The 27,539-nt window shown below is 46.0% G+C and overlaps 1 protein-coding gene across 1 annotated transcript in view; it reads left to right on the forward strand.

The window, feature by feature from the left end:
• The window catches only part of CYFIP2 (cytoplasmic FMR1 interacting protein 2), a 103,840-nt gene extending 78,177 nt beyond the window's left edge, over nucleotides 1-25,663 (forward strand). The window contains exons 28-32 of the mRNA XM_090288491.1: nucleotides 13,886-13,958; nucleotides 14,426-14,520; nucleotides 19,469-19,707; nucleotides 21,180-21,327; nucleotides 23,524-25,663. Of these exons, the coding sequence (XP_090144617.1) occupies nucleotides 13,886-13,958; nucleotides 14,426-14,520; nucleotides 19,469-19,707; nucleotides 21,180-21,327; nucleotides 23,524-23,691 (723 nt within the window). The 3' untranslated portion in view covers nucleotides 23,692-25,663. The remainder of the gene's footprint in view (nucleotides 1-13,885; nucleotides 13,959-14,425; nucleotides 14,521-19,468; nucleotides 19,708-21,179; nucleotides 21,328-23,523) is intronic.
• Nucleotides 25,664-27,539: the final 1,876 nt, after the last annotated feature.

Raw genomic sequence — 27,539 nt, forward strand, 5'->3', positions numbered from 1 at the left:
GTGGGTTCCACATTGTGGTGTATTCTGCCATCACCTTCTCTCATTCTGCGGCTTGCCCTTTTTCTAATAGATTATTTACATCATTAATGTGCAGGGGGGAGAGAATATAAATTGAAAAGCTGATTACTTAGGCAAGGCATATTTTCTTCTTTAAGCTAGGTGCTTATAAATTTTCTTAAAATCCATGGTGCAATATTAGGACAGAACTCCATAAACCTATGGAATAGGGTGCTTGTTTGCTTGGTGCCTTTAATTAAGGCCCAATGTACATCCTGTAATACAGAAACTTTGCGGTATTCTCACTGTGTAGATTAATTGACTTGTTCATTTTACTTTGGATGGCTATTTGAATTATTTATAGTTTGATACTATTGTGAAGGAAGATGTCACGAATAACCTGTACATTTCTCATGGTGAACATATGCTCTTATTTCTATCGGTTAAATACATGGCAGAGCAATGGTTGAGTCTATGTGTAGACATATGTTTAGCTTCAGGAGATAATGCCCAGCAGTTTTACAGTGTGGTATACTAATTCATTTGCCCATTCAACGAGGTATCAGAGTTTTAGTTCTTCACATCCTCGTGAACATTTGATTTGTCTGTCTTTTCAGCCGTCATAGGCAATCTGGTGGCTGTATCATATCTCATTATGGTTGGTATGTCCCTGATGATTAATGATACTAAGTCTCTTTCCATATGGCGTTGCCATCTGCCCAGCCTCTCTGTGAAATGCTATCCAGTATTTTCGCCTATTTTTAATTGACTTGTTTTTTTCTTGTTGGTTTATGGGTATTATTTCTATATTGTGGATACATATATTGCAAATATATTCCTGCAGCTTGTCTTTTGATGAACAGAAGTTTCTAAGATTTAGTCTATGTATCTTTTTTTCTTTTTTTCCTGTAGGGCCAGTGCTTGCTCTTATGAGTTATTTAAAAAGTCTTCCCTACTCTAAAGTCAAGAACATATGTTTTCTTCTAAAAGTTTTAGAGTTTAGCTTTTCAAGGCATATGTGTATTATGTATCTGGAATTGATGTCTGGGTTTTAGTTGGAGGTAGAAATCCAATTTCATTTCTTGCCGAGTTGTCCCAGCACCACTGATTGAAAAGACTGTCTCCTCCTGGCTCTGCACTGGTTGTGTCTGCCATTTATCAGGTGTCCACAAAGGGTCTGGTTGTGGCAGGCTCTTAAATATTTGAGTCTAATCGGAAATGGGTCAGCATTTCTTAAGTATCTGTTTATAAGTCTGTTTTTAATAGGAATTCTGTTATTAATGACTAGTATTTCCTCTAGTGTCTTTTACCCCAATAAATCATAAAGTGGTCATTAGGGAAATATTCCTGTCACTGTTTTCATTCAAATTTTGTGCGGTTTTGAGGTATCAGCCCATTGCTTGTTATGCCAACACCCACCAGGAGAGGGCCCTATTTGCTCATGTGAGGGAGGGAGGCCTGTGTCCCGGGGAGGAGACAGCTCTTCCACCTCTGCCTCTCACTGCGGGCCTGCCCAGCCCCAGACTTGAAGTGTTTCCTGCCTTTGGTCCTGTTGTTTATTTCTTCTCCTCTTCATAGGCGAGTGGGCCACAGCCATACTCTGGTTGGTCCTGAGAGCATCACTTCTCTTTCAGGAGGGGAGGGGAGTCTGGGCCCAAACTCACAAGAACTGAATGTCGGCCAGATCTGGGAAAACCATCAGAGACCATTCAGGGCAGGTGTCTCAACCTTGGCACTGCTGACATTTGGGGGCCACATAAATGCTGTAGGGACCCGTGTGTAGGATCTCGGGCAGTATCTCTGGGGTCTACCCACTAGATAGCAGGACCATGCTCCCCGGTTGTAACTACTGAAAAGGTCTCCAGGTAATGCCTCCTATTCCTCTGGAGGACAAAACCGCTCCCCCTGTTGATAAACACCAATCTAGTGCAAGCCCCCATTTCACAGAATGCAGACTGAGGCCCCGAGAGGGAGACAGCCTTCCCAGGGGTGCACCAGTGCGAGAGTGGGGCAAGAACAAGGGCCCTTATGGGCGTCACACTCAGGGACACAGAGCAGCTCCACTGAGCTGCACAGATTGCTGGGTTGGTTTCTGTTTTTGTTTTAATTCCAGCTTCACTTCTGGCCCCTTGATAGTCCCTTTTCTTTAATTTTGCTTTTCTTATTGCGTAACTGAAATAAATTCACTGCTAGAAAAACCCAGAGAAGCAGAAAGAAGACTAAAACCACATTAACACACTGATAACTGCTGTTCACCTTCCAAAGGTTGCATATTAACTTTTCTCATGTGCATGTTTTTACTTTGTTTGGTTATAAAAGTGATCCTCACCGTGCTGAGAAGTGCACCCAGGATGGAGAACCCCTGATCCCAAAGGACTCTCCTTGAACTGCTGTTTCCAGCACTTAGTCATTGACAGATGTGTGGTTGTCGTGGATCTTGCTATACCTGCAGGCCACTGGTCCTATTGCTTACAGAATACTTTTATTTAAATTAGCTTACTTTTTACCGTAAACTTACTTTAATGGAAGACTTCATATCACTTCTATTAAAAAATCATGATCTCTTATCACCATTAGAAAGCACCCAGAATAATAAATCCAATCAAAATGAGGCAGAGTAGTGAGCTTCCAGCTGCTGCCTGCCCTGGCCTCTGCGCCGTAGGTCTGCCCCTTGTCTCTGTTCAGAACAGAGGTTAGCAAACATGAGAGAGGTAGTAGGATGCGCTCTGAGGGAGGCTGCAGATGCAGACTTTCTCATTCCAGTTGTCAGAAAGATTGATGGGCGACTGAAAAGGAAGGAACTTTCCCACCGCGTGGCTCACTGTTATGCAGTAGCATTTCCCTGGACCCCCAGGGCACGCCCTTTGGGAAATGCCAACCTTGGGAGACAGTGACATGCACTTGGGCTGGGGGCTACCCTCTAGGCCAGTTTCTTGGCTGTGGATCTTTCCTAGTTGACCAGACATGATTCTGATCCAGAATAATAATTCTTTTTCCTCTTGACATTTGGGGGCCGGGTGGGGGGTGGAGGGGGTGGGGGAAGGGGTGGAGGTGAGACTAACAATATATAGCATTATCCAAGTGAGGCTCAGATGAGTGGGGAAGACCGCACACACACAACCAAATAAGATTAAATAATTTATTCAGCCAGAGCTGCAGAGAGCTCCTGGAAGGGGGAGCCCCACAGAGCAGGGGCGCATGGAACATACCCCAGCGGAGCTTCCCACTGTACCTAGAGCCCCAGCTGAGGGGCTGGACTCGGCTCGTACATCCTGCACAAAGGAGGGTCGTGGTGGTCGTGGGAGGCCTAGTTTCTTCCTGCTCCACAGGCCCTGTATTTGGGGGGCTCACCACCAGGATGCAGGAAACACATGCACTGATCATCTCTGTGCATCCATATAAGGGAATGTTTAAAACAGACCGTTGGGCTCTCTGGTTAGGCCTTTCCTGCCAGAAAGCCGGGGGGTGGGGATCCCTGTGCCTCTCCACCTCCAGTTTGCCAGCTCATTTCTCTGCGCTCACTTGTCAAGGATAAAACCATAGTGTTGTTTGCTTTTTTGTTGCCTCCAAATTCAGAGCAAAGTGTTATTTAAGAAATATCGTTCTGAGAGTGCTTTGATGATTTTAGGAAATCAGCTAAAAATGGTACACTGTTTTACACCCAGAAACAGAGCCCAAAGGTAGAGTGAATTGTTCTACATGAATCTGACAAGCTTAAGAGCCATTGACCCTGTTTTTCTAAAATAGGAATTCTGAATTTTTGTGGTATCCTTTAGCCAAGAGAAATCAGTCCCCAGTTAACTTCAAGGACTAAGTTGGGAACATGAGGTTTTGTGGTATTTGATGGTCTATCAGCTTTAAATTAAGTGAAACAGAAAAGGAAATTTTTTAAGAGTGAAAGCAGTGCCAAAAAGAAATACTCATCTCTTGAGGAATTTTGATGTGGGTTCCTTACAATAAAATACTCTTGCATTCTGACCAAAAACCTTTTCACTTCTACTTGCTCTGTTTGCCAAGAGGAATTTTACATTAGGTCTTGGTCCTTATTAATCATCTAATGACTGCTTCTCTTGTGACCATAATACATTAGTGGCCATCCTGAGCAATAGGTATAATAAGCTTTACTGTGGCACTTGGTAGGTGCAAACGCTTTGGAAAACTCATCACGGTTGGATTCCAGTTCCAGAAACAAAAAGAACTATAGCCCTGGCGGGTGTGGCTCAGTGGGTTGGGTGGTGCCGGGCAGACCTCAGGGTCGCCAGTTTGGTTCCTGGTCAGGGCACATTCCTGAGTTGCAGGTTCCGGGGGTTGGGGGAAGGCAAGCAATATTTCTCTCCCTCTCTTTCTCCCTCCTTTCTTTAAAAAAATAGAACCATAAAAAATATTTTAAGAAGTGAGCAAATTTTGGTACTGATTGCATATTATATGATATTAATAATTTTTTTATTTTTTAAAATTGATTTGAGAGAGAGGAAGAAACATCATTTTATTGTTCCAATTATTTTTGCAGTCATTAGTTGATTCTTGTATGTGTCCTGACCAGGGATTGAACCCACACTTTTGCATATCAGAGCAACACACTAACCAACTGAGCTACCTGGCCAGGACAAGATTTTTTTAAATGTTGTGATCACTGAGGATGTTCTTGTTTTTAGGAGTTGCATGCTGAAGTGTTTAAGGCCGAGTAATGCAATAACTTTAATTTACTTTCAGGTGATTCAGTAAAACATATAGAGTCAGAGCAGGTTTGATAAAATGTTCACTGTGACTCTGCATCAAGGGTCTAAGGATGTTCATTGTTCTTTCAAGTGTTTTATTTGTTTAACATTTTTTGTAATACAAACTGGAGGCAGAAAAAGGGAAACCTCACCATGGAATCTGAAAAGTTCAGAAGAAAAAAGTCCCCTTGGCAGACAAGGTCACAATTTAGAAAGAGGAAGAAAAGTTAGGAAGGTTTTGTTTTTTCCAGCTGCTTCCACTAGTTGGTGAGATTTATTCTTGGTAACATACGTACTTAGGTACTTCTGGCCAGATTTTTTTAATGTATAGAGGCACCTGCTAGTGCCAAGCTCAGCCATGACTCTCGTGCTGCCCGTCTATTTGACTTACCAGCAGGAAATGTCACTTCGGGATCATGGAAGGGCAGATGGAGCCAGGGAAGCTGGCCAGTCCCCATTAGAAATAGGCCGCATGGGGATTTGTGAGTGGCCCTAGGAAAACACCCAGAATACCACTGCCGGCTGCCCCCTCCCATGGATTTGGTGGGAGACTTTGCTGCCTCTGTCACTCTTAGAGAAAAAATAATAATGCCTTCTCCCTGGGCTCAATTTCAGAGGAATGTTTCAAAACCAGATTCTCTGAGGGTTTCTATCTTTCCATTCCTGCTGAGGGTGGAATTTACTAGTGGGTTAAGCAGTAGGGGATAGAATGGCAGAGCCGATTTTCCATGTAGCAGCAAAAGGACCTTCATACAGTTACAAATCTAATCATGTTACTGTTCATCTTAAAACTGACAGGTGGTCTCGCATGGGACTTAAAATTCTGTCTCCCAACTTTGACCCGCCAGGCCTGGAGAGTTCAGCCATGCCTACCTACTCCTTCAACTCTGAGTGATATTATTTTGTCATCTCTGCTAGAGGCCACCCCCCTGCCCCCAAATGAACACGACCCTGACAAGATGGCATCCTTATCGCCGTTGAAAGCAGAGTGCACCGAGACCCCTGGGAACTTCCCGGTTGTCCTGACACTCTAGCACTGGAGTTTGTCCCACTTCGGTATCTGGGAGGCAGTTGAAACGCCCCTTCCTCTTGGCTGGACTGTGCAGATAGCAAGGCGGTAGGACTAGGCATAGGGTACTACCTGGATGGCACTAACCAGTCAGCTGTTTTGGTTTCAAGGCAGCAGGATGGAAGGAAGGCTGTGTTTCTTTAAGTCCAATTACAACTCAGGCTTCATTCCATTCTTCCCAGTCCATGAATTTGCTGATTTCACATTCTAGTGATCTGCAATGAACGTAGTTCCCTGGGGCCTTTGCCGTTGCGCTGGCCACATTGTAGGCCCAGCATCTTCCTCCCCACACCCAGCACTTTGGGTGTGCAGTCCAGTGGTTCTGAAGGACATGTGCCATGGGGGCAGGGTCATTGGGTCTAATGACCAGCACGGGAAACTCAGATGGTGAGGACACTGACCACGCAGCAGGTTCTAATTGCCACTTAGAGGTTTAAAATCAGCATTCCTGATTTGAGACTTGCTACAGGGACAGGGGAACCCTCATGCCTTTGTGCCTCTCGGGAAAGATCTAGGTCCCATCCAGGGCTGTAAAACACAGCAAGTTTTGCAGAATGAAAGAGCAAGGTAAGGCTGGCGTTAGGAAGGATGACTGACTGTCCCATACGCCTGGTGGCCACTTACAGATCAAGCCAGAGAGTCCTGTGAGGTCTCAGCTCCAGCCCGTCACCCGTTTCTTCGTTTAATAAGACGTGCTGCTGTATTTACTTAGCCTCTGCCCATACCCGATAAACACACAGTGCCACAGTGTAATAGATGCCTACTGTTTGTTGAATGAATGAATGAATGACTTAATTGCTGCTCAGGCGATATCCTAGTCAGAATTTGGCACCTCCCTGAACAATACTACACCCATTTCTCTATATTCCTCTTGTTGGCCTCTTATGTCAGATAAAATGCAGGTCCTGAGTATGGCTGGTCACTCCGAGGTGCTCTCTCATTCGGAAACACTGCTCTGATTCTCCAGAGAAGCACAGACTTTAGAACCTGGGCGGGGACTTGATTAGACATCTCAGCCTACAGATAGCTTCGTGGGGGACCTGAATGAATAAGGGCCCAGACCAGCATTTAAAAGGAAAACCACTGTAGACTAGAGGGGCATGGAAGACTCGCAGAAGGTGAAATTTGAATAAGTCTTTGTGGTATGGATAAGCGTGAGTGGAGAATTTTGGTTTGGGAGGAATTTATAGGTATAAATTCGGCCACATGAGTGGACCAATTATTTACCTTAGAATCACACCAGCAGTTTCTCCAAAATTTGCTGCCTGCAAAGAAATTATTTAGACAAATTCAGGATAGAGGTTACCTTTGGGGGTTGGGGAACAGAGGTGATTAGTAATTTCCTGTTTCTTTGGCTTGAAGATGGCTTAAGACTCTTTCCGTTCTTCAAAGAGCATATAAATGTTACAGTTCTTTTAAATATAAAGAAATGTTCCTAGCTACGACCAAAAACCGAGCAAATAAAGTAACAAAGGATATGATCCCATCAGATGTCAGTGAGGCAAAAAAGTTTCTCAGGTGTTAAGATTTTAAGGCATTTTCTCCTGCTTCTGTTTTTGATCGTTTTACTTTTTTTTTTTTTCCCATCACATGGATATAAAATGAAATGGGATATTTCAAACATCCCAGGGCTTCAGCTGCCAGGGCTGCTATGGAAAAGCAGCGGGTGTCCAAGTGAGGTGGCCCTGGGTTTCTGTGTAGCCCCACTGCTCCCTTGTCGCTGCGTGCACCTGGCTTGGGAACTTCACCGTCCTGAGCGCCTCCGCATCCTTGTTCATGGGACGGGGAATGACCCTAAGAGCCACCTCGCAGACAGCGGGTACAGAGCGCCTGGCACATCCCGCTCAGTAGTAAATACTCATTTCCTCTGCTTCCAGGAAGAACAAGGTGCTGATGTTGTTACAGATTCTAGGAAAGACCTCTTCATTTTGTTCCGTTGAAATTGTCCTTAATTGCACCTGAAAACAAATCAAATAATATAGATGAGCTCATGAGGGAAAACATCCTTCTTGGCTTGACTGCTCCTCTCCCTACCTGCCTCCCAGTCTCCAGGCAACGCATTCTCCTCCTTTCTGTTTCTTCTAGTGATCTTTGTAAGAGGCTGGCCCTTGTTTCTTAATTAGCCACTTTAGACAATACTTATTGACTCCCCAGTTGGAAAGATGAGATTTTCGTTCATTTGTGTCTCTCCCCGCTCGTCCTCTCAACATTTGACTGTACTACTTATTGCTTCTGTTGTTTTACCTTGTAATCGGAAATAATACACTTACATTACACCTCTATTGCTTCTTTTAGCAACATTATTTAGTATCCTGACTTCTTTCCATGCCAGGTGAGGAAATGAAGCCTCCTGATATCCCCACCACCTACCCCTTGTCAAGGGTGTTTTTTACTTTCATATCATCACAGCTGCATTTCTTGGTAACATTTGTATTTGGTCAAGGGTACCCTAAAAAAAGAAAAGAAAAAGCTATGCTATTTACACATTATGAAACCTATGCAAATATTGTTCCTTGCTGGACGCATGGCATGCTAGGATTCCTCCCCTCTGACTCCAGCATCAAGACCCCAAAAGCTCCTTATTTTAGAGTTAAGAATTAGTTACTTCTAGAGGTGTTTTTTTTTTTTTTTTTTCAAATAAAGTTTTAAAGTAATATATATTCAATGTAGAAAACTGAGTAAATACATACAGGTAGGAAAAAAGCAAGCAGGAAGGAAGAGAGCGATAGAAAATTTAAACTAAAACACTTGAAAATCTCACTGGCTGGAGCGTTTATTGACAACGCCTCACATAGTTCACTCAGAGTGATCAGTAACATCAAAGAGGAACTACTTCCCTTGGACCTATATAAAAATAGGAGAGCCGCTGTTCTAAGGCTCCATTCCTTTACATACCACAGACATTCAGCTTTTATTCCACATACTTATTGAGCATTTGCCATCCGTTAGGCACTGTGCTCACTATTGCAAAGACACTGTGGTCAGCAATGGTCCTTGTCCCTGCCTTCATGAAGGTGACCTGCCAGCAGGGGGAGGTAGACATTAATCAAACAGTAGCAGCCAGGAGTAATCCAGATTGAGCTCAAGTGCGGAAAGGAAGAGAGGTGGGTTCTTTAAGGACACAAAACGAAGAAATCTGCATGGCCAGGGAGGTATGGGGGGGGTCAAGGGAGCCTTCCTGGAAAGCAGGGTGCTGGAATTGAGATTTGGAAGAAGAATGGGAATTAACTACATGAAGGCGGGTGAAAGAAGGAGACAAGTTAGGGAGCCTTACAGAGAAAGGCTGGAAATTCTGCGATGGGCGTACAGACGTTGCATTCAGATAACAAAACACAGCCCTGGCTGGAGCAGAGAGCACCAGGGGGCTGGATAGGGAAGAAATCCACGCTCCGTTGACTTCACAGGCCAGTGGCCGGATGGGTTCCTAGGCAGAGTTGAAGGCCAAGTGTGGATCCTTTAAGGCTGAGATTGGATAAGAGGGAAGTCAGCTGTCAGCGTCAGCACCCACCATGGAAGCCTGTTTGGATCCCTGGCATGGGCCTTTGTGTGCGCTGAACTGAACCGGACATTTTTATCACTCACAATGGCAAACAAATGCCAAACAGATACCTCCTCCGAAAGGTGTTGCAGAGTCTGCAGCCACCTCATTATGCAAATGGCACATAGCTCATCCTCTGGGAGCTCCCAGGCAAGTGCTTTCTCACCTTGACTAGGAAACCACATCTTTCTCTTTCCTCACCTTCGTTAACAAATGGCATTACAAGTAGAGGACACACAGGAAGCATGCCAGCATGAACCACCACCACCCCCCACCCCACCCCCTACCCCCACCCCAGAACCTTTGGAGTCCTGCCGTTTGCAAACGTGAGGGGGGGCGGTGCAGAGGGGGGTAAATGGAACACTCTTGTTCCCGCAAAGAAATCTGAAGTTGAAGCTCATTGTGTGAAATGAATAAATCAGCAGCATTGCACTTGGTGCGGAGGGCCTGGAGCCTGATCTTCTTCTTTCCATCCCCCAGATGTCTCCCGAGATCAATTTGACTTATAGTAACCAAAGAGGAAGTTGATAGTCCATGCAATGGACAACTTTTCTGGTAACAAGACATTTCCAGAAGCAACTGAAATTTTGGAAAAAAACAAGAAAGATAAACTTGGCAGTGGGGTTATGTGCACCAGTCCTCTGCTTGGCATACTTCAGTAGTTCCTTTCTGCCCTTCAGATAAAACCAGGCTTCCTACCATGCTGTGAGGCCCATGTGAACTGGTCCCTCCCTGCCATTAGGGCCTCAGACTGTACCATGATGCCTTGCATCACTATTCTCCAGATTACTTTCTGCCCCAGGCCCTTTGCACTGGTATGCTCTTACCTCATATCTACATGGCCGGTTCCCTTACTTCATTCCATTCTCTATCTAAAGGTCTCCCCCTCAAAGAAGATTTTTTTCTAGCTATCTTCTCTCAAGTAGTCCCCTCTCCATTCCTAGCCACTCTCTAGCTTATTACTCTATTGTGTTTTATCACTACCTAAAATTTCCTGACTCATTTACTTATCTTAACCTTCCTCTCTGAACTAGGCTATAAATTCCATGAGTGCAGAGATCTCGTCTAACTTGCTCAGCATCATATCTGCAAAGCCTACAACAGTCCCTGGTACACAATGCATGGTTATTAGATGAATGGATGTAATAGCATTCTTGTAGTTGGAATATAGTCGTGTGGATAAATGCATGTATTTATTCATCTGAGAAACATAAGGATAACAGATATTCATTTAGTAAATAATTATGGAGAAACTATCATGTCCTAGGCATTGGAAATGTAGAGACTTCACGCCTGCCTTTAAGGAGATGATGGCACTGTGGTCAGTGGGGAGAGCAATGGAGAGAATCATGAGGCGTGAGGACCAGCTGGTGGTGGGAAGTGACGAGGAAACAGAAAATGAGCCCCAGGTTTTAGGCTCAGGCAGATAAAGAGATGATGGTACTGTTCTTTTTCTTTTTTTAAATCATCACCTACGAATATTTTTTTAATTAGTTTTAGAGAGAGAGGAAGGGGGAAAGAGAGAGAGAAACGTGAATGTGAGAGAGAAGCATCAGTTGGTTGCCTTCCATACACACCTCGGCTGGGGATCAAACCCACAACCTAGGTATTATGTGCCCTGACTGGGAATCAAACCTGCAACCTTCTGATGTATGAGACAACACTCCAGCCAACTGAACCACCCTGCCAGGCCAGTGGACCATTTTTTGAGCAAAGGAACAAACCCCTGGTCACAAGGGGAGAAAAAAGTCCACTTCAGAAATGTTGAGCTGGGGCATATGCCAGTGGAGAGATCCAGCAAGGAGCTGGATATCTGAGCCTGGAGCTTGAGAGAAAAGTCTGGCTGGAAGTAGGGTTGACGAATCCAAGGCGATACTTGTAGTCATGGGAGTAGGTCAGACGAACCAGGTAGAGGAACTGAGCAGAAAAAATACATCTAGTGGGCCCTCACTGTCACAGTGGCTGAGGGAGGTCAGCGCCTAGTTAGCGATGCTGTGAGATGAGAGCGGAAAGGTACCCACTGAATTTGGCGGCAGAGCCGTTCTCGGTCATTGTTCCCCGAGTCCCTGCTGCAGTGGGAGGCAGCCGGGCGTGATGTTCCTGTTTGCTGTAGGAGCAAGTGAAGCCTGGGAAATGGAGAGAGAGGTAGAAAACTCTGAGAGGAGAGAGAGAAGGGAGGCTAAAGATCCTGGCTGCAACACACATTCAATGGCACTCGAAAGAGCAGAGCAGGATCCTGACGGCAGACTGCTGGGAGGCGGCCTTGGCTTAGTGCAATATCAAACTTCCTCACTGTTAGTGTGGTTCAGAAATGATTGGGCTGCCGCCAGCAGTACCGCGCTCTCGATTACTGGAGGTATCAAAGAAGAGCCTGAAAGTTACATATTTTTTAAAAAGTTGTTAAATCGGTGTCTAGGCTTCTATCATAAGAAACTAAAGAAAAGCAAATTAAACCCAAAGCGGGAAGAAAGAAGGACATAATATAGACCAGAACAGAAATCAGTAACATTGAAACAAAAACTATAGAAAAATATGAATGAAACTAAAAGCTGGTTCTTTGAAAAGAAAAAAAATCAATGAAACTGATAAACCTCTAGCCAGACTGACCAAGAGAAAAAAGAAGATACAAATTACCAATATCAGGAATGAAATAGGATCATTATTATAGATCCCACAGACATCAAAAGGATAATAAAAGTGTACTGCAGACAACTCTTAAGTCCATAAATTAAACATAGATAAAAGAAACAAGTCCTTGAGACACACAGACCTCTAAAACTCACTCAGAAATATCAATAACCTCAGTAGTCCTATGTCTACTAAAGAAATTTTATGCCTAGTTAAAAAAAAAAAGCTTCCAACAAAGAAAACTTCAGATGCAGATGGTTTCACTTGTGAATTATACCAAACACTTAAGGAAAAGGTAATATCAATTCTACACAATCTCTTCCAGAAAATAGAAGTCAGGGCGGGGGGAATCTCTTCCCAGCTTATCTTATGAGGCCAGCATCACCCTCTTATCAAAACCAAAGACATTTGAAAAGAAAAATGCCAATCAATGTCCCTAGTAGAGAGTAAAAATCCTCAGCTAAACACTCACAAATAAAAGTCCAGCGGTACTTAAAAAGGATAATGTATCACAACCAAGTGAAGTTTATCCTGAGAATACAAGGCTGATTCATCATTCAAAAATCAATCGCTATGACTCACCATATTAATAAATTAAAGAATCACTTCTATGACCAATTAGCTGAGTATGCAGGTTATACAGTAAATCACAGGATCTAAGCTTAGACATAGCAGTGAAGACCAGGGTATCTCATCCACTGGTTAGGGGGGACATTTCCCCTCTGGTTGAGGAACAGAATTACACTCAGGTCGGCAGGTCCCTCTGAAGAGGTCACTTGCCCTTCCTGTTTCAGGGAGGGATCTGTAGTAACAGAAGTTTGGGGTATTCCCTTCTCGAGAAGGTGGCCTGCTAGCTTTCCACGATGGATGAGGTCCACTCATGCCTGAAAACCTGATTTTCTCAGATGCTTAGGATCCAAGAGTGTCTGAGTTGAATGAAGCCCAGATCTTACCTAATACACATCCCCACGATTGAAAGAAGAGAAACTGAGAGCCAGTGGGAGGTGGCTTCCTTAGGTCCCCCTCCCTAGCCCTCTGTTCTGAAGTCCAGGGATCAGGAGCTGGCCCCTGTCTCCGAGGACTGCCCTTCCCCCGACTTTCCCTCCAACCTTTGCAGTGCAGTGTCGTCGTCGGCAGCCGTCCGTCTCGAGAGACGATGGTGTAGCTTCTTAAGAGTCTATCTGCACGCCGAGAATGGCTGTGCAGTCCGACTCGGGAGTGACACGGTATCTGTCTCCTCCCGTGTTGAATCGACATCTTGCGATGACGCTGGAGTGTCCTCTCCAGCGAAGCTGAAGCTACAGAGCCTGGGCAGGGTGATATGGAGGGTCTGCTGTTGCAGTGTATGTTTAAGCTTACTTTTACACATCACTAGTCACCACCAAACTGATCCACCCTGGGTTCTGGTCCTTCTCTCACTAGTTGTTGTCTGTGTGGAGAAAACTAAGCAGACATAAGTCTTCACACAGAATCATCCTGGAGTAGTGAATTCAGTGGCTGGCCCAGCTAGCTGCTTGGAGCCCACAGGCCTCACACCTACCAAGCACACACAGTCCAGGGCCCAGCATCTCTGCTCGATCCCACCGCCACTCACTGGAATTCTCCAACAAATCCCTTATAAGACGGTCATGAAAATGTGTTGCGCGCTTATGATGCGCCCCAGACTTCGCTAGGGGGGGTTATGCATTCTCTTACTTAATCCCCACAGCAGCCCTTAAAATAGGTACTATTGTCATCTTCATTTTGCAGATAACGAATTAGGCTCAGAGAGGTTAAGCAACTTGCCTAAGATCCCACAGCCAGCAAGTAGAAGTGTCAGAATTTGAATTCTGGTCCAGTTGACTCCAGTGCTCAAATTTTTAGGAATGAAAATCCTTCCTGGTTTAAAACTAACAAAAAAATTTGTTTTTCTTTCTTTCCCTCCACCTCCTGCAGTCTCAGGAGGAAGTCTGTGACCTGCTCCACGCTGCCCCCTTCCAAAACATCTTGCCAAGAGTCTACATCAAAGGTAAGAAACCACTAACAGCAGCTGAATAGCCAACTTGATTTTGAACTTCAGGTTTGCTTAATCCCAATAAACCCAGATCTGCAGTCAGAAAGAGAGAAGGCTAAAGCTTTGGGAAGCCATGGACTAGTCACAGAATGGCAGAATTGGAAATGATACTCCAGGCCTTGTTTCTTCGTCCTTCTAAAACATCCCTAGTCTCTTACTGCCTAGCCTTGCCTTAAATCCTTCGAGTGATGGGGAACTCATCTCCCCACTAGGTAGGTGATTCTGTTGTTGGACAGAGAATAGAACATTTTCCCTTGTAGTGAGTTGCCGATTACACTCACCAGAACCAAGGAGAAGAGTTCTACACGCTCTACCCAAGGTTTAGAATGCAAATGCGTCACCAGTTCCCCTGAGACTTGTCCCTTCCCCAGTTCCTCCAGTGTGACCTGAATCTCATTCTCTGCCTTCTGCTCCTTTGACAGAGGGGGAGCGTCTGGAGGTCCGGATGAAACGCCTGGAAGCCAAGTATGCCCCACTTCACCTGGTCCCCCTGATAGAGCGGCTGGGGACCCCTCAGGTATGCCTCTTCTATCATGGACACTGAGAACCATCATACTACAGGTGGGGAAACTCAGGCCCAGGGAGAGGAAGGGAATGTCTCATCACAAAGACTGTTAGTGGCGGGGCAGGTCTAGAATGAGATTTGCTGGCTCTCAGGTCTGAGTTCTTCCTTCTACACCCTGTATCCTCATCCTGCCAAGAAAGGACGGAGTCAGACAGGTGTCTGTGATGCCCGTTAGGTACCAAGCCTTCTGCTCAGTTATCTCTCAAAATTAAAACTCCACATACCCTGGGAGCCATCTGGATATCTTTGACAGGAAAATGCTTACAAGAACAAGGTGTTTACTGCCACGTTGTTCGTTAAAGAAAAAATTGGGAACAAACCAAATGTCAATCAGCACAGGGTTGACTGATAAAAGGTGGTGAAGTCATCTAAATGCTGAGTACTTATTATATAATAATGAAAAACAAAAATTAGATCTAGGTGCCTCAATGTGGATAGATCATAACCACACAATTAGGTGAATAAAGCAAGTGACATTCAGTTCACATAGTCTGATGCCATTTGTATTTTTTAAAAAACACACACAAACCCCATATAAATAAAACTTTTCCTAGAACACGATCCACATCTAGGTGAAAGTGGTGGCCACCTCTGAGGAGGATGAGAGAGAGAGATGGGGGGCTGGGACCAAAGAAGACTTCAGCTTCGTCTGTAATGTTCTGATATTATCAAAGGTGAATGAGCTCATGCATTAATTCTGTACTTGAAAGTAGTTTTGACAAAGCAGCCCTACCAGCGGCGGTGGACACGGAGATGAGTGAGACAGGCCCCCCTGCCTTCAGAGAACTCACGGGGGGTCAGGAAAGGAGAAAAAGAGGGAGAAAGAGCCAACAAAAACCATGTGCTATCTCCTTTCAAGTTGGTTTAAGCGATCTAAATCTGGGGGTGGGGGGCAGATTCAAGCAGAGAAACGAGGAACTGTAAGGGGACAGGCCAGGGGGGTTTGTGGGGTTCGCCAAAGCTTACTGTTTATTTAAATAAAGGTTTAGGATTCAGACCCCTCTTGGGCTTGCACTCCTCTGGTCCTCTGCCCTGTTGCCACAAAAGCTCCCGTGTGAAGACTCACATCCTGGGCAGAGGGCAGAAGGCAGCCTGTGCTCTCAGAAACCGTGGCAAGTATTCTGTGCACTCTGCAGAGCCGGATCTGCCCGGGTGGCACCATGATGAGCCCGACCCCTGCATGCCTGCCACCCGCCCCGTCCTGCAAACCTGGCCAAACACTCAGCGGGAAGGGTTTGTCTGAGTCACCCCAGAGAGGATTCAGACACGGTGGAGGGCGCGCATGTCCTTCCCTGGCCTGCAGGGGCTACACAGAGGAGCGCCTCTGAAGATTTCCTTTTAGGGAGAAATCCCCCAAGCCGGCAACATATCAGTGTGCCTGCCCCACTGGCGTTGTCATCCGCCAAGAATCTGGCCCCTCGCACTCAGGCCTTGGCATGTGTTTCCACTTAACAACTGGATTCCTTTCCTCTCCGGGTGAACACCATTTCCTTGGGACCGATAGAAATCGCAATTTGTCAAATGCTGAGTATTTAATAAATAAAAGCCTAGACGGTCTGCGGGAGAGGAAATGCCAGTCTTATAAATCAGCCGGCGCTCAAGGACTAGTCCAAAACTTTGGTTGTCCTGAAGGTAATTAATAAATAATAATACAAGAATAAACTCTGTTTTGCCTACTCAAAACTGTAAACCTACGTTTGCCCCACCTGGTATCTAGGTCAGCGACAGGGCAATTCTGCTACATATTTAAAGTTGGCAGGTTTTAACACTATTGCATGGTTTGCATTTGTTTCTGGGACACATTGAGGTGACCCGATTGTTGCCCAGTGCTGTCATGGAAAGAACACTCTGGCAGGGGGGTCAAAGACAGGGCTCCTTGTCCTAATGTCACCCCTGAATTGTCACGTCACCTAGTGCTAGACATTGAATATCTCAGCCTTTGTTTTCCCATCTGTAAAATGGGCAAATAGCTATTTTGTCTCCTTAGCTGAGCTGCCCTACATGTTTGTTATGATGAGCAAGTAAGTAAAAGACCCCTAAAAACACAAAGGATTATATTTTCAAAAGGAGTATTCAGATATCATTCTTCTCCAAAGGTCACTAGATGTCATCAGAGTACTCCGTGCACAAATGGGTTTCCACAGGGTTTCACGGATGCTTTCTCATTCCGTTGTTAACTCGGAAAAGAATAGCAGAAAGAGAAAAACCCCCCACCAAGTAGAATAGAAAAGAAATGGGTAAAATTTACATTAAACACTGTGTATAACCGAGCCACACATTGCAGGTATTTGCACAAATAGTCTAAAATATACTTTTTCAGAGCAAAAAGAAAGGCATACCAAAAGAAAAAAGCCACATGAGAGAAAACTGACAACAAAAAAATATATAAGTGCCAGCGAACATCAGAAAAAGTGTTCAGCTTTACCAGTAATCCGTGAAAGGTAAATGGAAAGGACAGGGTACTGGAACTTTCCATCATTCAAGTCGGCAGAGAATTTCTCTAAATGATAGTCGCGTCCTGGCGAGAGCACAAGGGACAGACTTCACCCAGAGAGGGAGACGGGGCCAGCTTTTCCTGAGACTGGCTTGTTGCTCTGTAATAAAAGCCTTTAAAATATTTACACTCTTCAATTAAGTAGTTTCTATTTTTAGGACTTTATCCTAAGAAAATAACTGGAGATAAGCTTAAGTAATTTAAAATAACCAACAAAACAGAGGACTAAATAAATGGTGGTGTGTCCATGGCCATTTTTTGTGGCCATTAAAAAATGTGGCAAAAAAAAAAAAAAAAATTATGTTGCTGCAAATACTGAAGAAAAGGTTTTTTTAGGGGGAAAAAATAGCAATACAGATAGTATGATCCAAATTTTGTTAAATATAGATGTATATACACACATTATAAAAAACAAGCAAATGATACATCAGTATTTTAAGAAAGCTCATCTCTGGGTAATGGAGCTTATGGGAAATTTTTATTTTCTTACAATGTTTAAAAAATTTTTTTTAGATTTTAGCCAGTATCCATATATTACTTTTATAGTACATAGGAAAAACTATAAGGCTGAACACCTTTTCAAGGAAAGGAACAAAGCTCATTACTGTTTCAGTCAAGGGCCCTTTGGTTGGCTGTAGGAGGTATTTCCAGAATTCATAGTCAGTCTGCAGATTTATAAATCCCCTGGCTAATTTTTTAATCCCCCACAATTGTCAGGTCCTGCAGATTGATTCAGACTAAATGCACAGGAGATTAATTAGTAATTCAGTATTCTCTGTATTAACTTACGAAGAAGAATATTCATGACTTGAGAGCAAATCTAAATCCTGTATTTATTTTTGGAGCATCTTCACTGCTTCAGGCATTCCATTTCTGAAGTGAAGAACCAGATACCAGCCTGGTTGAGAGTTGCCTGGTGAGAACAGAATCCAGCACCAGGTCCAGGATTTTGTAAGAGAGATTTCCAGTTAACTGTGGCAACTCCAATGGTCCCTTCTCTGCTCAGGAGCAGCCTTTCTCTGCCCATGGAATCAAGACAAGTCACCCTGAATGAGGGTTCCCTCTCCTTCCTGTTTGGAACACATGGTGTGAAACATTTTCCCCCAATTCACGCTCCCCGCCCCAAGACTTCTTTCAGCTTATCATTGTCATGACAACTGCACTCCTGACCCATTATATCCTGACGTTCTCCAGCAGAGGTGTTTCTTGATTTATTTCCTGCCACAGATTGATTGGGAGGTTGTCTTCTTTCTGGGGGCTCCAGGGTGAGGGCTTGCATCAAGAAATCAGACTTCCTGTAAACCGAGCTCTCTGGGGAGACCACCCTTTCGGGAGCTGATCCCAGGGGCACCCGCTTTAGGTTTGTCTCTGGATTTGGAGACCTGACTTTGACCTGAGACTGTAATATCTATCTGCCTTACCTTGCACATGGCTTTGGAGACCTCTTCCCCTAGATATTTTACTCATAACCCAGGCAGTAAGTGCTTTGATGTGCTTGTCTGGCCAGCTGATGATCAGAGATGCAGTAGCCAGAGCCAGAGGAGAAGCCCATTTAAGTTATTAATAGAGATAATTTATAATGGTCAGGGGGACTTCTCATTGGATGAAATAATTCTATAAATTCAGTGGCAAATTTTAAGAGTAACGTATGCTCGTTGTAACACCTAGAACTGTGCTGCAGAAGTATTCAGCGTGTAAAGCGAGCGCCTCACCCACTTCTCCAAGCCCATCTGCTCCCACAGTTGTTAATCCTTCTAAAATGTTTTACATACACCCCATCTATAGTTGTGTGTGTGTGTCTGTGGGATTGGGTGTTATCAATGTCTCCTAATAGGATTATAATATAGGTCCTTTCCTGCCACTTGCTCTAGTTACTTAACAGTGTAACCCACAGATCTACCAGGATTTGGATCCTCACTTTACCGCCGACTGGCTGCCTCCCTGAACCTTAGTTTCTTCATGTGTAGAATGGGGATAATAAGGGCACATACTGCCCAGGGATTGGTGTAAAGAATAAACGGAGTCCATACTTACCAGGGGCTTAGAACAGGGCCCGGTGTGTTACACACACTCTGGGAGCATGAGTTAGTAGTTGTGATAGTACGGCCACAGCAATAACACCCTTAATAGAGTCATCTCGGTGTTGAGCATGTCTCCCTAGCGTTTCATTCATTGCATGGGTATACTGAAATCCTTTAAAGTGACTCCTCTGTCGATGGCTCGTAGACTTGACTTCCTACAAGTCTTCCCTGCCGTTGCCCTCAGGTTGATAGTCAGTGCCTCACCTGGCTAAGCCATCCGTTCTGGTGAAGGAATTCCAGCTCCAGGGCTTGGGCGTCTGTGGTAAGAGGTGGAAGACGGGGTCTGAGATGTAGGTAGAAGGTTTATATGCCCTTCCATTCCCAGCAAATCGCCATCGCTCGGGAGGGCGACCTGCTGACCAAGGAGCGGCTGTGCTGCGGCCTGTCCATGTTCGAGGTCATCCTGACGCGCATTCGGAGCTACCTGCAGGACCCCATCTGGAGGGGCCCACCGCCCACCAACGGCGTCATGCACGTTGACGAGTGCGTGGAGTTCCACCGGCTGTGGAGTGCCATGCAGTTTGTCTACTGCATCCCCGTGGGGACCAACGAGTTCACGGCTGAGTGAGTACCTTCAGGGAAAGTGTGGTCACCTCCAGCCTGCTTGTCCCCCCAAGAGGCATCACTGCCAAACCCAGCCAGAAATCTGGTGGATGGGGCAAGGCTGTCCAATGACTACGTATTGAGCACATACTATGTGCAGGTCGCTGTGTAGGTGCTGGACCTATGCCGATGCTGAGCAAAATTAGATGGTTCCTGGCCTTATGGGGGTCACAGGGTCTAGGGAGAGATGTAAGGACACTGAATGGACAGCCTCACAGCGGGGGCAGGAAGGGTGACCGACGCCTGAGGAAAGATGGAGGTGGGTTGTCAGAATTTAATTGACAGGATAGATGTGAGCCGTGAACGTTGCTGGGATTCAGATCTCAGGGGAGAAGGCGACATTCCAGGGAAGGCAGCAGGCTGGAGGCAGAGGCGGAGCATGCGCATAGGAGAGTGCACAGCGGGGACTTCGGGCTCACAGGACTTGTGCTTCTGAGACTGGAGGCTGGGCTGATTGAATGGGGAGCAGGCAGCCCTGGTGGAGGTTTGGCATTAAGAACCTCACACCCCATGTAACTGCAGGAAGTCTTCCCTGGCAGAGGTCGGGCCCTGGCGTGGTCATGGTGCCCTGGCTCTTGAGGCCTCCAACCCTGAGAAATGGGGGGGGGGGGTGGTGCTTAAGAATAACTGGTCCTGTCCTCAAGAGGACAGAAGCAGAGCCCAGTTCTTCCCCTTCCGCTCCCCCAGCTGCGCACCCAGAGCAGAAAAGGCCTGCTCTCAAGGAGCCAAGAGCTCAGGAGAACAAGCACAGGAGGTCTCAGCAGGTGTCCCCAAGGACGTACTGCTGGGCCTGGGACGGGAAGGCTGTTTCCAGAGCAGCTGCTGGGCTTGTGCTTCCAGCCACAGGGAAGCAGGAAGCCTGCCCGAGTTGGGAAAGACAGTGAAGAGGTGACACCTACAGCCCCCCAGTTGCCCAAATTGCCATTGAGAGTTGGGGGCATGCAGGCTGAGCTTTACCAGACCCGAGGGGACTTGCAGCCCCCACCCCTCGCTCCAGCAGCATCTGCTCACGGGCCCCCCGTGCCCCATCCCTGCCCTCCCACCTACAATGGCCAGTTGGTTTGAGATGGCCCTTCCCCTCACAGATGCAGCCCTGACTGCCTTATGGGGCCAAAACAGATTCTTCTTTGACTTACTTGAAATAATCAGCCACCTAAATTTCAAGGACCAGTTGGATTTTTTTTCTTGCAAATTTGTCTTCAAAGGTGATTTTTCTTACTTCAGTGGGGCAGCACTGTAGTTAGAAGGGCTTATAAAAATAATCATACTCCCTGGAACAAATGAATCTACAGCTTCCCTTGTACCCATTTTATAGATTAAGAGAATTGTCCCAGAGACCAGCTGCTCAGTAGCAGTGCTCCTGGTCCAAGAGGAGACCCTTCCCACTCCCTCTCCTAGCTCTCACTCCAGCTGCTCCCTCTCCCTGCCTCCAGGCAATGTTTTGGTGACGGCTTGAACTGGGCTGGCTGCTCCATCATCGTCCTGCTGGGCCAGCAGCGTCGCTTTGACCTGTTCGACTTCTGCTACCACCTGCTGAAAGTACAGAGGCAGGACGGGAAGGATGAAATCATTAAGAATGTGGTAAGCAGCTGGGGCCTGGGAGATGGGGCCAGGCCTGACAAGCAGGCTGGTATCTGAAAAGGAGGGTGAGCGGTTTATGGAACCAACTCCCCGCACTGCAGGGAGGTACAACGACTCAGAAGTGGGGACCTCCTCACAGAAAGCCATGAATCACTTGCTCGTAACCCACTGGAATGAATCAGGTCATCCTGTGGGGCAGGGCTGGGTGCCAGACCTGAAATACACCTTCCCGTGCCAGCCAGGCTCTGGTTGCTGGCTCCCCATCTGCACAAACTCCCACTGAACAGGAGAGTTGTGCGGGCGTGGGGATGGGGGCGCTCAGGCGTGGGGTAAGCAGGGCTGCTTTGCGAGCATCCAGGAGGGCTGTCAGAGCCAGGCCAGGGAGTTGTGTGGGTGGCGGGGAGCAGAGGAGACTGCCCCTGGAGGTGATGCTAGGACCGCGTCCAGGATGGTCAGCAGCAAATGGCCAGGCAGGATGTTCCAGAGAGTAGGGACAGCTAGAGCAAAGTCACAGAAGAACGAAGGTGTGTGTCTGGACAGAGGGTGGGTCTCCAGGACCTGCTGAGAGGAGAGAGGCGGGAGCCACCTCATAAAGGGCTGTTACTGTTTGGTTTTTGCTGTTGTCCATTGTGGGAGAGTACATGTAATGTACAATTGACCATTTTAACCATTGTAAGTGTGCAGTTTAACCATTTTTAAGTTTCACTGCATTAAGCACATTCACAACCATGACCACTATCCATCTCCAGACATTTTCCGTTATCTACAGCTGGAACTCTGCCCATTAAACACTAATTGCTCATCCCCCCTACCCTCCAGACCCTGGTAGCCACGCTTCCACTTTCTGTCTCTACGAATCTAACTACTGTAGGGAATTCATACAGGCAGAATCCTCACTTCCATAATGTGCCCAAGGTCCAACATGTAGCCTGTTTCAGAATGGCCTCCCTTTTAAAGGCAGAATAGTCCACATGTTGTTTATGAATTCATCTGTTGATAAACATCTGAATTGCTTCCACCATTTGGCTGTTGTGGAAAATGCTACTGTGATCATGAGTGTACGTATATATCTGTTCGAGTGCCTGCTGTCCTTTATTTTGGGTGTATACCAGAAGTGGAATTGCTGGATCATATGGGACTTCTATTTTTAATTTTTGAAGAACCGCTATACTGTTTCCCATAGATCTGCACCATTTTATATTCCCAGTAATGCACAAGGGTTCCGATTTCTTCATCTTCTCCCCAGCATTTGTTATTTTCTGGGGTTTGGGTAATAGCCATTCTAATGAACGTAAGAGGTCTCTCATTGTGGTTTTGATTCTCATTTCCTTAATGATTAGTGATGTTAGCGTCTTTTTATGTGCTTAGTGGTTACCTGTTTATCTTCTTTGGAGAAATATCTATTCACGTCTTTTGTTCACTTTTAACTTGGGTTGTTGTATGTTGTTATTGAATTGTAAAAGTTCTTTATATATCCTGGGTATTAGTCCATTATTGTGTATATGATTTACAAGTATTTTCTCTATTCCATGGATTGCCCTTTCACTATTGATAGTGTCCTTCGATACAGACAAGTTTTTTTAATTTTGATGTAGTCTAATTTATTTTTTCTTTTATTCCCTGTGCTTTTGGTGTCACATCCAAAATATTATTGCCAAATTAAAAGTCATGAGGTTTTTTCTTCGTGTTATCCTCTAAGAGTTTTTAACTTTAGTTCTTATGTTTAGATCTTCAATTCATTTTGAGCTAATTGGTTGTATATGGTATAAGGCAAGGATCCAACTTCATTCTTCTGCATGTGGATATCCAGTTTTCCCAGTACCATTTGTTGGAAAGACTCTCCTTTCTCCATTGAATGGTCTTGGCACCCTTGTCAGAGGTCATCGGACCGCATATGGAAGAGTTTATTCCTGGCCTAGCCTATTGTTCTCAAGGTCTGGCTTCATGCCAGTGCCACACTGTTTTGATTGCTGTAGCTTTATAGTATGTTTCGAAATTCATAAAAGTTTTCATGGCCAGGTTGACATTTGCTTTCCAAGCTCTAGGAACTCACAGAAGGCTTTGAAGCAGGAGAGTGACATGACCATTGAGGTAGCAGCAGCCTAGACCCCAGCTCCACTGAATTTTTCTCTTGATCACACTTTATTTCTCTGTCCCCTCCTCTCACCCCTAACTTGAATGGCCCTATTCTTTCAGCCCCTGAAGAAGATGGCAGACAGGATCAGGAAGTACCAGATCTTGAACAATGAAGTATTTGCCATCTTGAACAAGTACATGAAGTCTGTGGAGACAGACAGTTCCACCGTGGAGCATGTGCGCTGCTTCCAGCCGCCCATCCACCAGTCCCTGGCCACCACCTGCTAGGCAGAAGGGCCTGCAGACCCTCAGCCCGGAGGAGATGAAGCAGCAGGAGAGAGAAAGCCATGGCCAGCCCTGCCACAGGGTCTGACATGACAGCACGTGGGATGGACCAGGAAGCCGACAAGAACCTCCCCAAGCACCCAACACCTCCCGAGGGCTGGGCCTGTGCATGCTCTCCCATGACATCTCCATGATGGTTTTGCTCCAGTATAAATGACAAGACAAAAAACGGGGCAGAATGTGCTCTTCTTTTTTCTTTTTTCCTCAGCTGTGTTAAGAGCCCTAGTTTCACCCTTTCTCCATGTCACGTCCCCACTTCACATCTCTGGTTGCTTCCCAAGACCTCCTCCCAACACGGGGACCTCCTGCCAGGTGCCCACGTGGGACCTCAGAGCTGAAGTCTCAGAGGTGGACGAAGAGCGTGGCCATGGCCTCAGATACCAGCCCAGCCTGCTGGTCATGCCTCTGCTTACCTGCTTCTTCACCTACTCTGGCTGCCTTCCCCCATTTTTCCAGGTGGCATCTCCCCCTGCAGAGCGTCTACCACCAAGAATACTCCTGGACCAGGCGCTGAGACCCAGGCAAGCAGAGGACAAGGTTTCTGGTGAAGTGAATGCCTCGTTACAGAGCAAGTCATCTTCAAAGTGGCTCTGTGCCTCTGAGCTTATAAAAAATATATAAAGTGAGACGTTTGCTATCCCTTCCTTCCACCCCTCAGCCCAGGGAGGAAAAGAAAACAAAATAAATAGAACAATAATGATGCCCTCCCTCAGGGCAGATGAATGGGAATGGTTACCATTAATCAGATGGCCCATTTTAAGCCCCTGGAAAGAGCAAAGGTGAGCCCATAGCACGAGGTTTGTGTGATACACTCATGCTCACCAGGGAGGAGAGGTAAGGCTTGCCAAGTGGGGTCCAAAGGCCCCCTACTTCAGCGCCTGCTGAGATTGGCACATTTGATGCCGATTCCCGTGCCCAGCCTCAAACCCACTAATTTTGCATCTCTGGGAATAGGTGGAGAGGTCTGCACTTCCCACAGGCTCTCTGAGTTTTGTTGCATGTGGGCGTCTGAGGACCCATGCTGACTGTGGCCTTTGAGCTCCCTCTGAGCCATGAAGACAAAATATTTGTAAGGAAGCGAAGTGGTTCACGGCGGAAGCTGGCAGATCCTCCTGTCTGGAGGTGCCACTTCCTATTCGATTTCTTTCTTTTTGCTCTTGACCATAGATGTGTCCCAAAGGCAAGAGGGAAAGGGTACACCCCATGGTTGAACAACATGGAACACTCCTTCAAAACCCACATAAAATCTGTAAGAACCTTCAGTCCTGTCTGGGAACAGCAGCTCTTTCAGACAGAGGACCAGCTCTTAAGTCCTAGAGATCATTCCAGATCCTTGACCTTTGCTTTTGTGAAGATTTGGATCATCCATTTGATGAGATTGCTGTTTCTACAACCCACCCTTCCAGCCCCACATTCATAAACCTGAATTTGACCCACTCGGTAGAATCCCATTATCCTCAAGAGATTCAATCCCAGTAAATTGAGGTCGTCACCTTTGGGAGAGACATCCCATTTCCCTAGCTTGCCAGCAGCGTTTATTTATGAGCACCGAACAGGTTTAATAGTCTTTCCTCCCTGATATCACTGTCTCCTTTTGATTTTGTGTGTGTGTGTGTGTGTGTCTAAGAACCAGGAAAAAAAATCTTAGATTTTAAAAAGTTTAAAAAAAATCTGTTTCAGAAACTGTCAAATGTACCATATTTGTATTAAGAGTTGTTGGGGATTTTTTTGTACAATGAATTTACATTTATTTATGGTGACTTCTATTTACACTTGTGATCAAATAATGATGTTAAATTCTTGAATCCTGTTTGCTATGCGGCTGAAGATGATATTTTGCTTTGTATTTTGGGGTACCTGTGTTGAGTTGATAAACATTCCCATCTTCATTAAAACTGCTTCCAAACTGGTGAAACCAGGATCTTGGTCGTGATTCCGGGTCGTTTTCCAGTCCTCGTCGCCCTGTGGAAGGCCACATTAAACCTGAGGACTAAGAAAATAACCTGAATGGAATGGGAGAAGATAAAGAGCCAGCGGGTCAGGGTGCCCTAAACTTTTGCTTTCTCACTGAGGAAATGACCTTTTTAGGAATTGACTTGTACTGGGCGAATGTAGGGATTTCATAGTCTCACCAAGTGTAACTGACAGCCCCGGTCCCTGGTTTGAGAGGAAGAATGAGCACTGGTATTTAATGAGACCGGATGTGTGCGGGCACTACGCTAAATCCTACGCATCCATCCCCGTGACATCCAGCCCTGATGTGTTGTAACCCCCTTTGGCAGAGTGGCTGGACAGTGGGTGGGTTTATTTTCACATGGTTACTAGGTGACGCTGGGGTTTGAACCCAGTTCCAAACCCTGGGCCTTCACTGTCACACTACCATGAACTGATCAGCCCTGCCAGACCCCAAGACTAGACTTAGGGATTTGGTCCCTGGATGTTTCGGGACTTTGGGTCAGTAAGTTTGAGTTAAGCCTGGTATCAGGGCAGTCCTCAGGCTGATGCGACCTGGAAACCTCTCGTACTCATCAGAAGGATGACACAAGAATAACACTAGAAGGACGTGTGTCAAACCAACACCAGCATTCAGAGCCTCCCATTCTACACAGCACCTGCTTTCCTAAAGGCCACCCTCAGGTCTTAGACCTGGGGCACTGGTGGCTCCCCCACCACTGTGGCCTTGGGTGGCTTTGGTTTCCTCACCTTCAGATGGGAGAGAAGACTCCGAGGTCCCTTCCAGCTCTGATCTCCTGATTCTACGTCATTGTCCTTCACGCACTCAGATAGTTCTCAGGCATGGCTCACAGCCTACAAGGAGTCTCGTCATCAAGAACTTGTAGAGTTGAGCTGGTGTAGTTGGGGGTTGTTAGTCCTGAGAGATGCTTATGGTCACTACGTTTGGGAGTCACCTCATGCTCTTTTTCCCTCTTGAAGGTCCTCAGTGCCTCCAAGTCCTACAGAACCTCATCAACCTGGATTAACGCCACAGCTCCTCATGGCTGTGACCTTAGGGGCCCATTTCTCTGCAACAATAATTAAAAAAAAAAAAAAAAAAACTCCCACAGGACAAGGGCCACTGGCACACAGACAGTCATGACACCTGGGCACCAGTAGGGCAGGAGGGCAAGGTATTCAGGTTTCTGATGGAGGGGGCCCAGTCGTTTGCTGGGGTGGCCATAACAGAACACCCCAGACTGGGTGGTTTAAACAACAGACATTTCTCACAGTTCTGCAGGGGGCAAGTCTAAGATCAAATTGTTAGCAGGGTGGGTTTTTTCTAAGGCCTCTCTCCTGGGCTTCTAGATGTCCAACTTCTCCCTCTGTCTTCACATGGTCTTTCCTCTGTGTATGTGTGTGTTCTAATCTCTTATAAGGACACCAGTCTTATTGGATTAGGATCCATTCATATGACCTCATTTGACCTTAATTACCTCATTATAGGCTGTGTCTCCAAATACCCGCCCCATGCTGAGGTACCAGGGATTAGGACTTCAACATATGAACCTAGGGCTCACAATTCAGTCCATAACACTAGGGAAACAGAAGGGTAGTTCTGGGAAAGGTGCTGTCGCTGGGGTCGCGGGACTGTTTGAAGGCTGCAGTGCCCTGGCTTTGAGAAACAGTCCTTGAACTCTTACTGTTTGGAAGACTCTATGATAGATTAAAAATCAATCATGGCCATGACCCAGAGGAACTCATGGGGTTGTAGGATGGAGGAACAAAACATACATACAGTGAACTATGTGGAGAAGAATATGGTGAGTCTAATAACCATGAGTGTTTATTGAGCT

Source organism: Furipterus horrens, unplaced genomic scaffold (genome assembly GCF_987537825.1).
Source record: "Furipterus horrens unplaced genomic scaffold, mFurHor1.1.pri manual_scaffold_10, whole genome shotgun sequence".
In the NCBI taxonomy this organism is placed as follows: Eukaryota; Metazoa; Chordata; class Mammalia; order Chiroptera; family Furipteridae; genus Furipterus; species Furipterus horrens.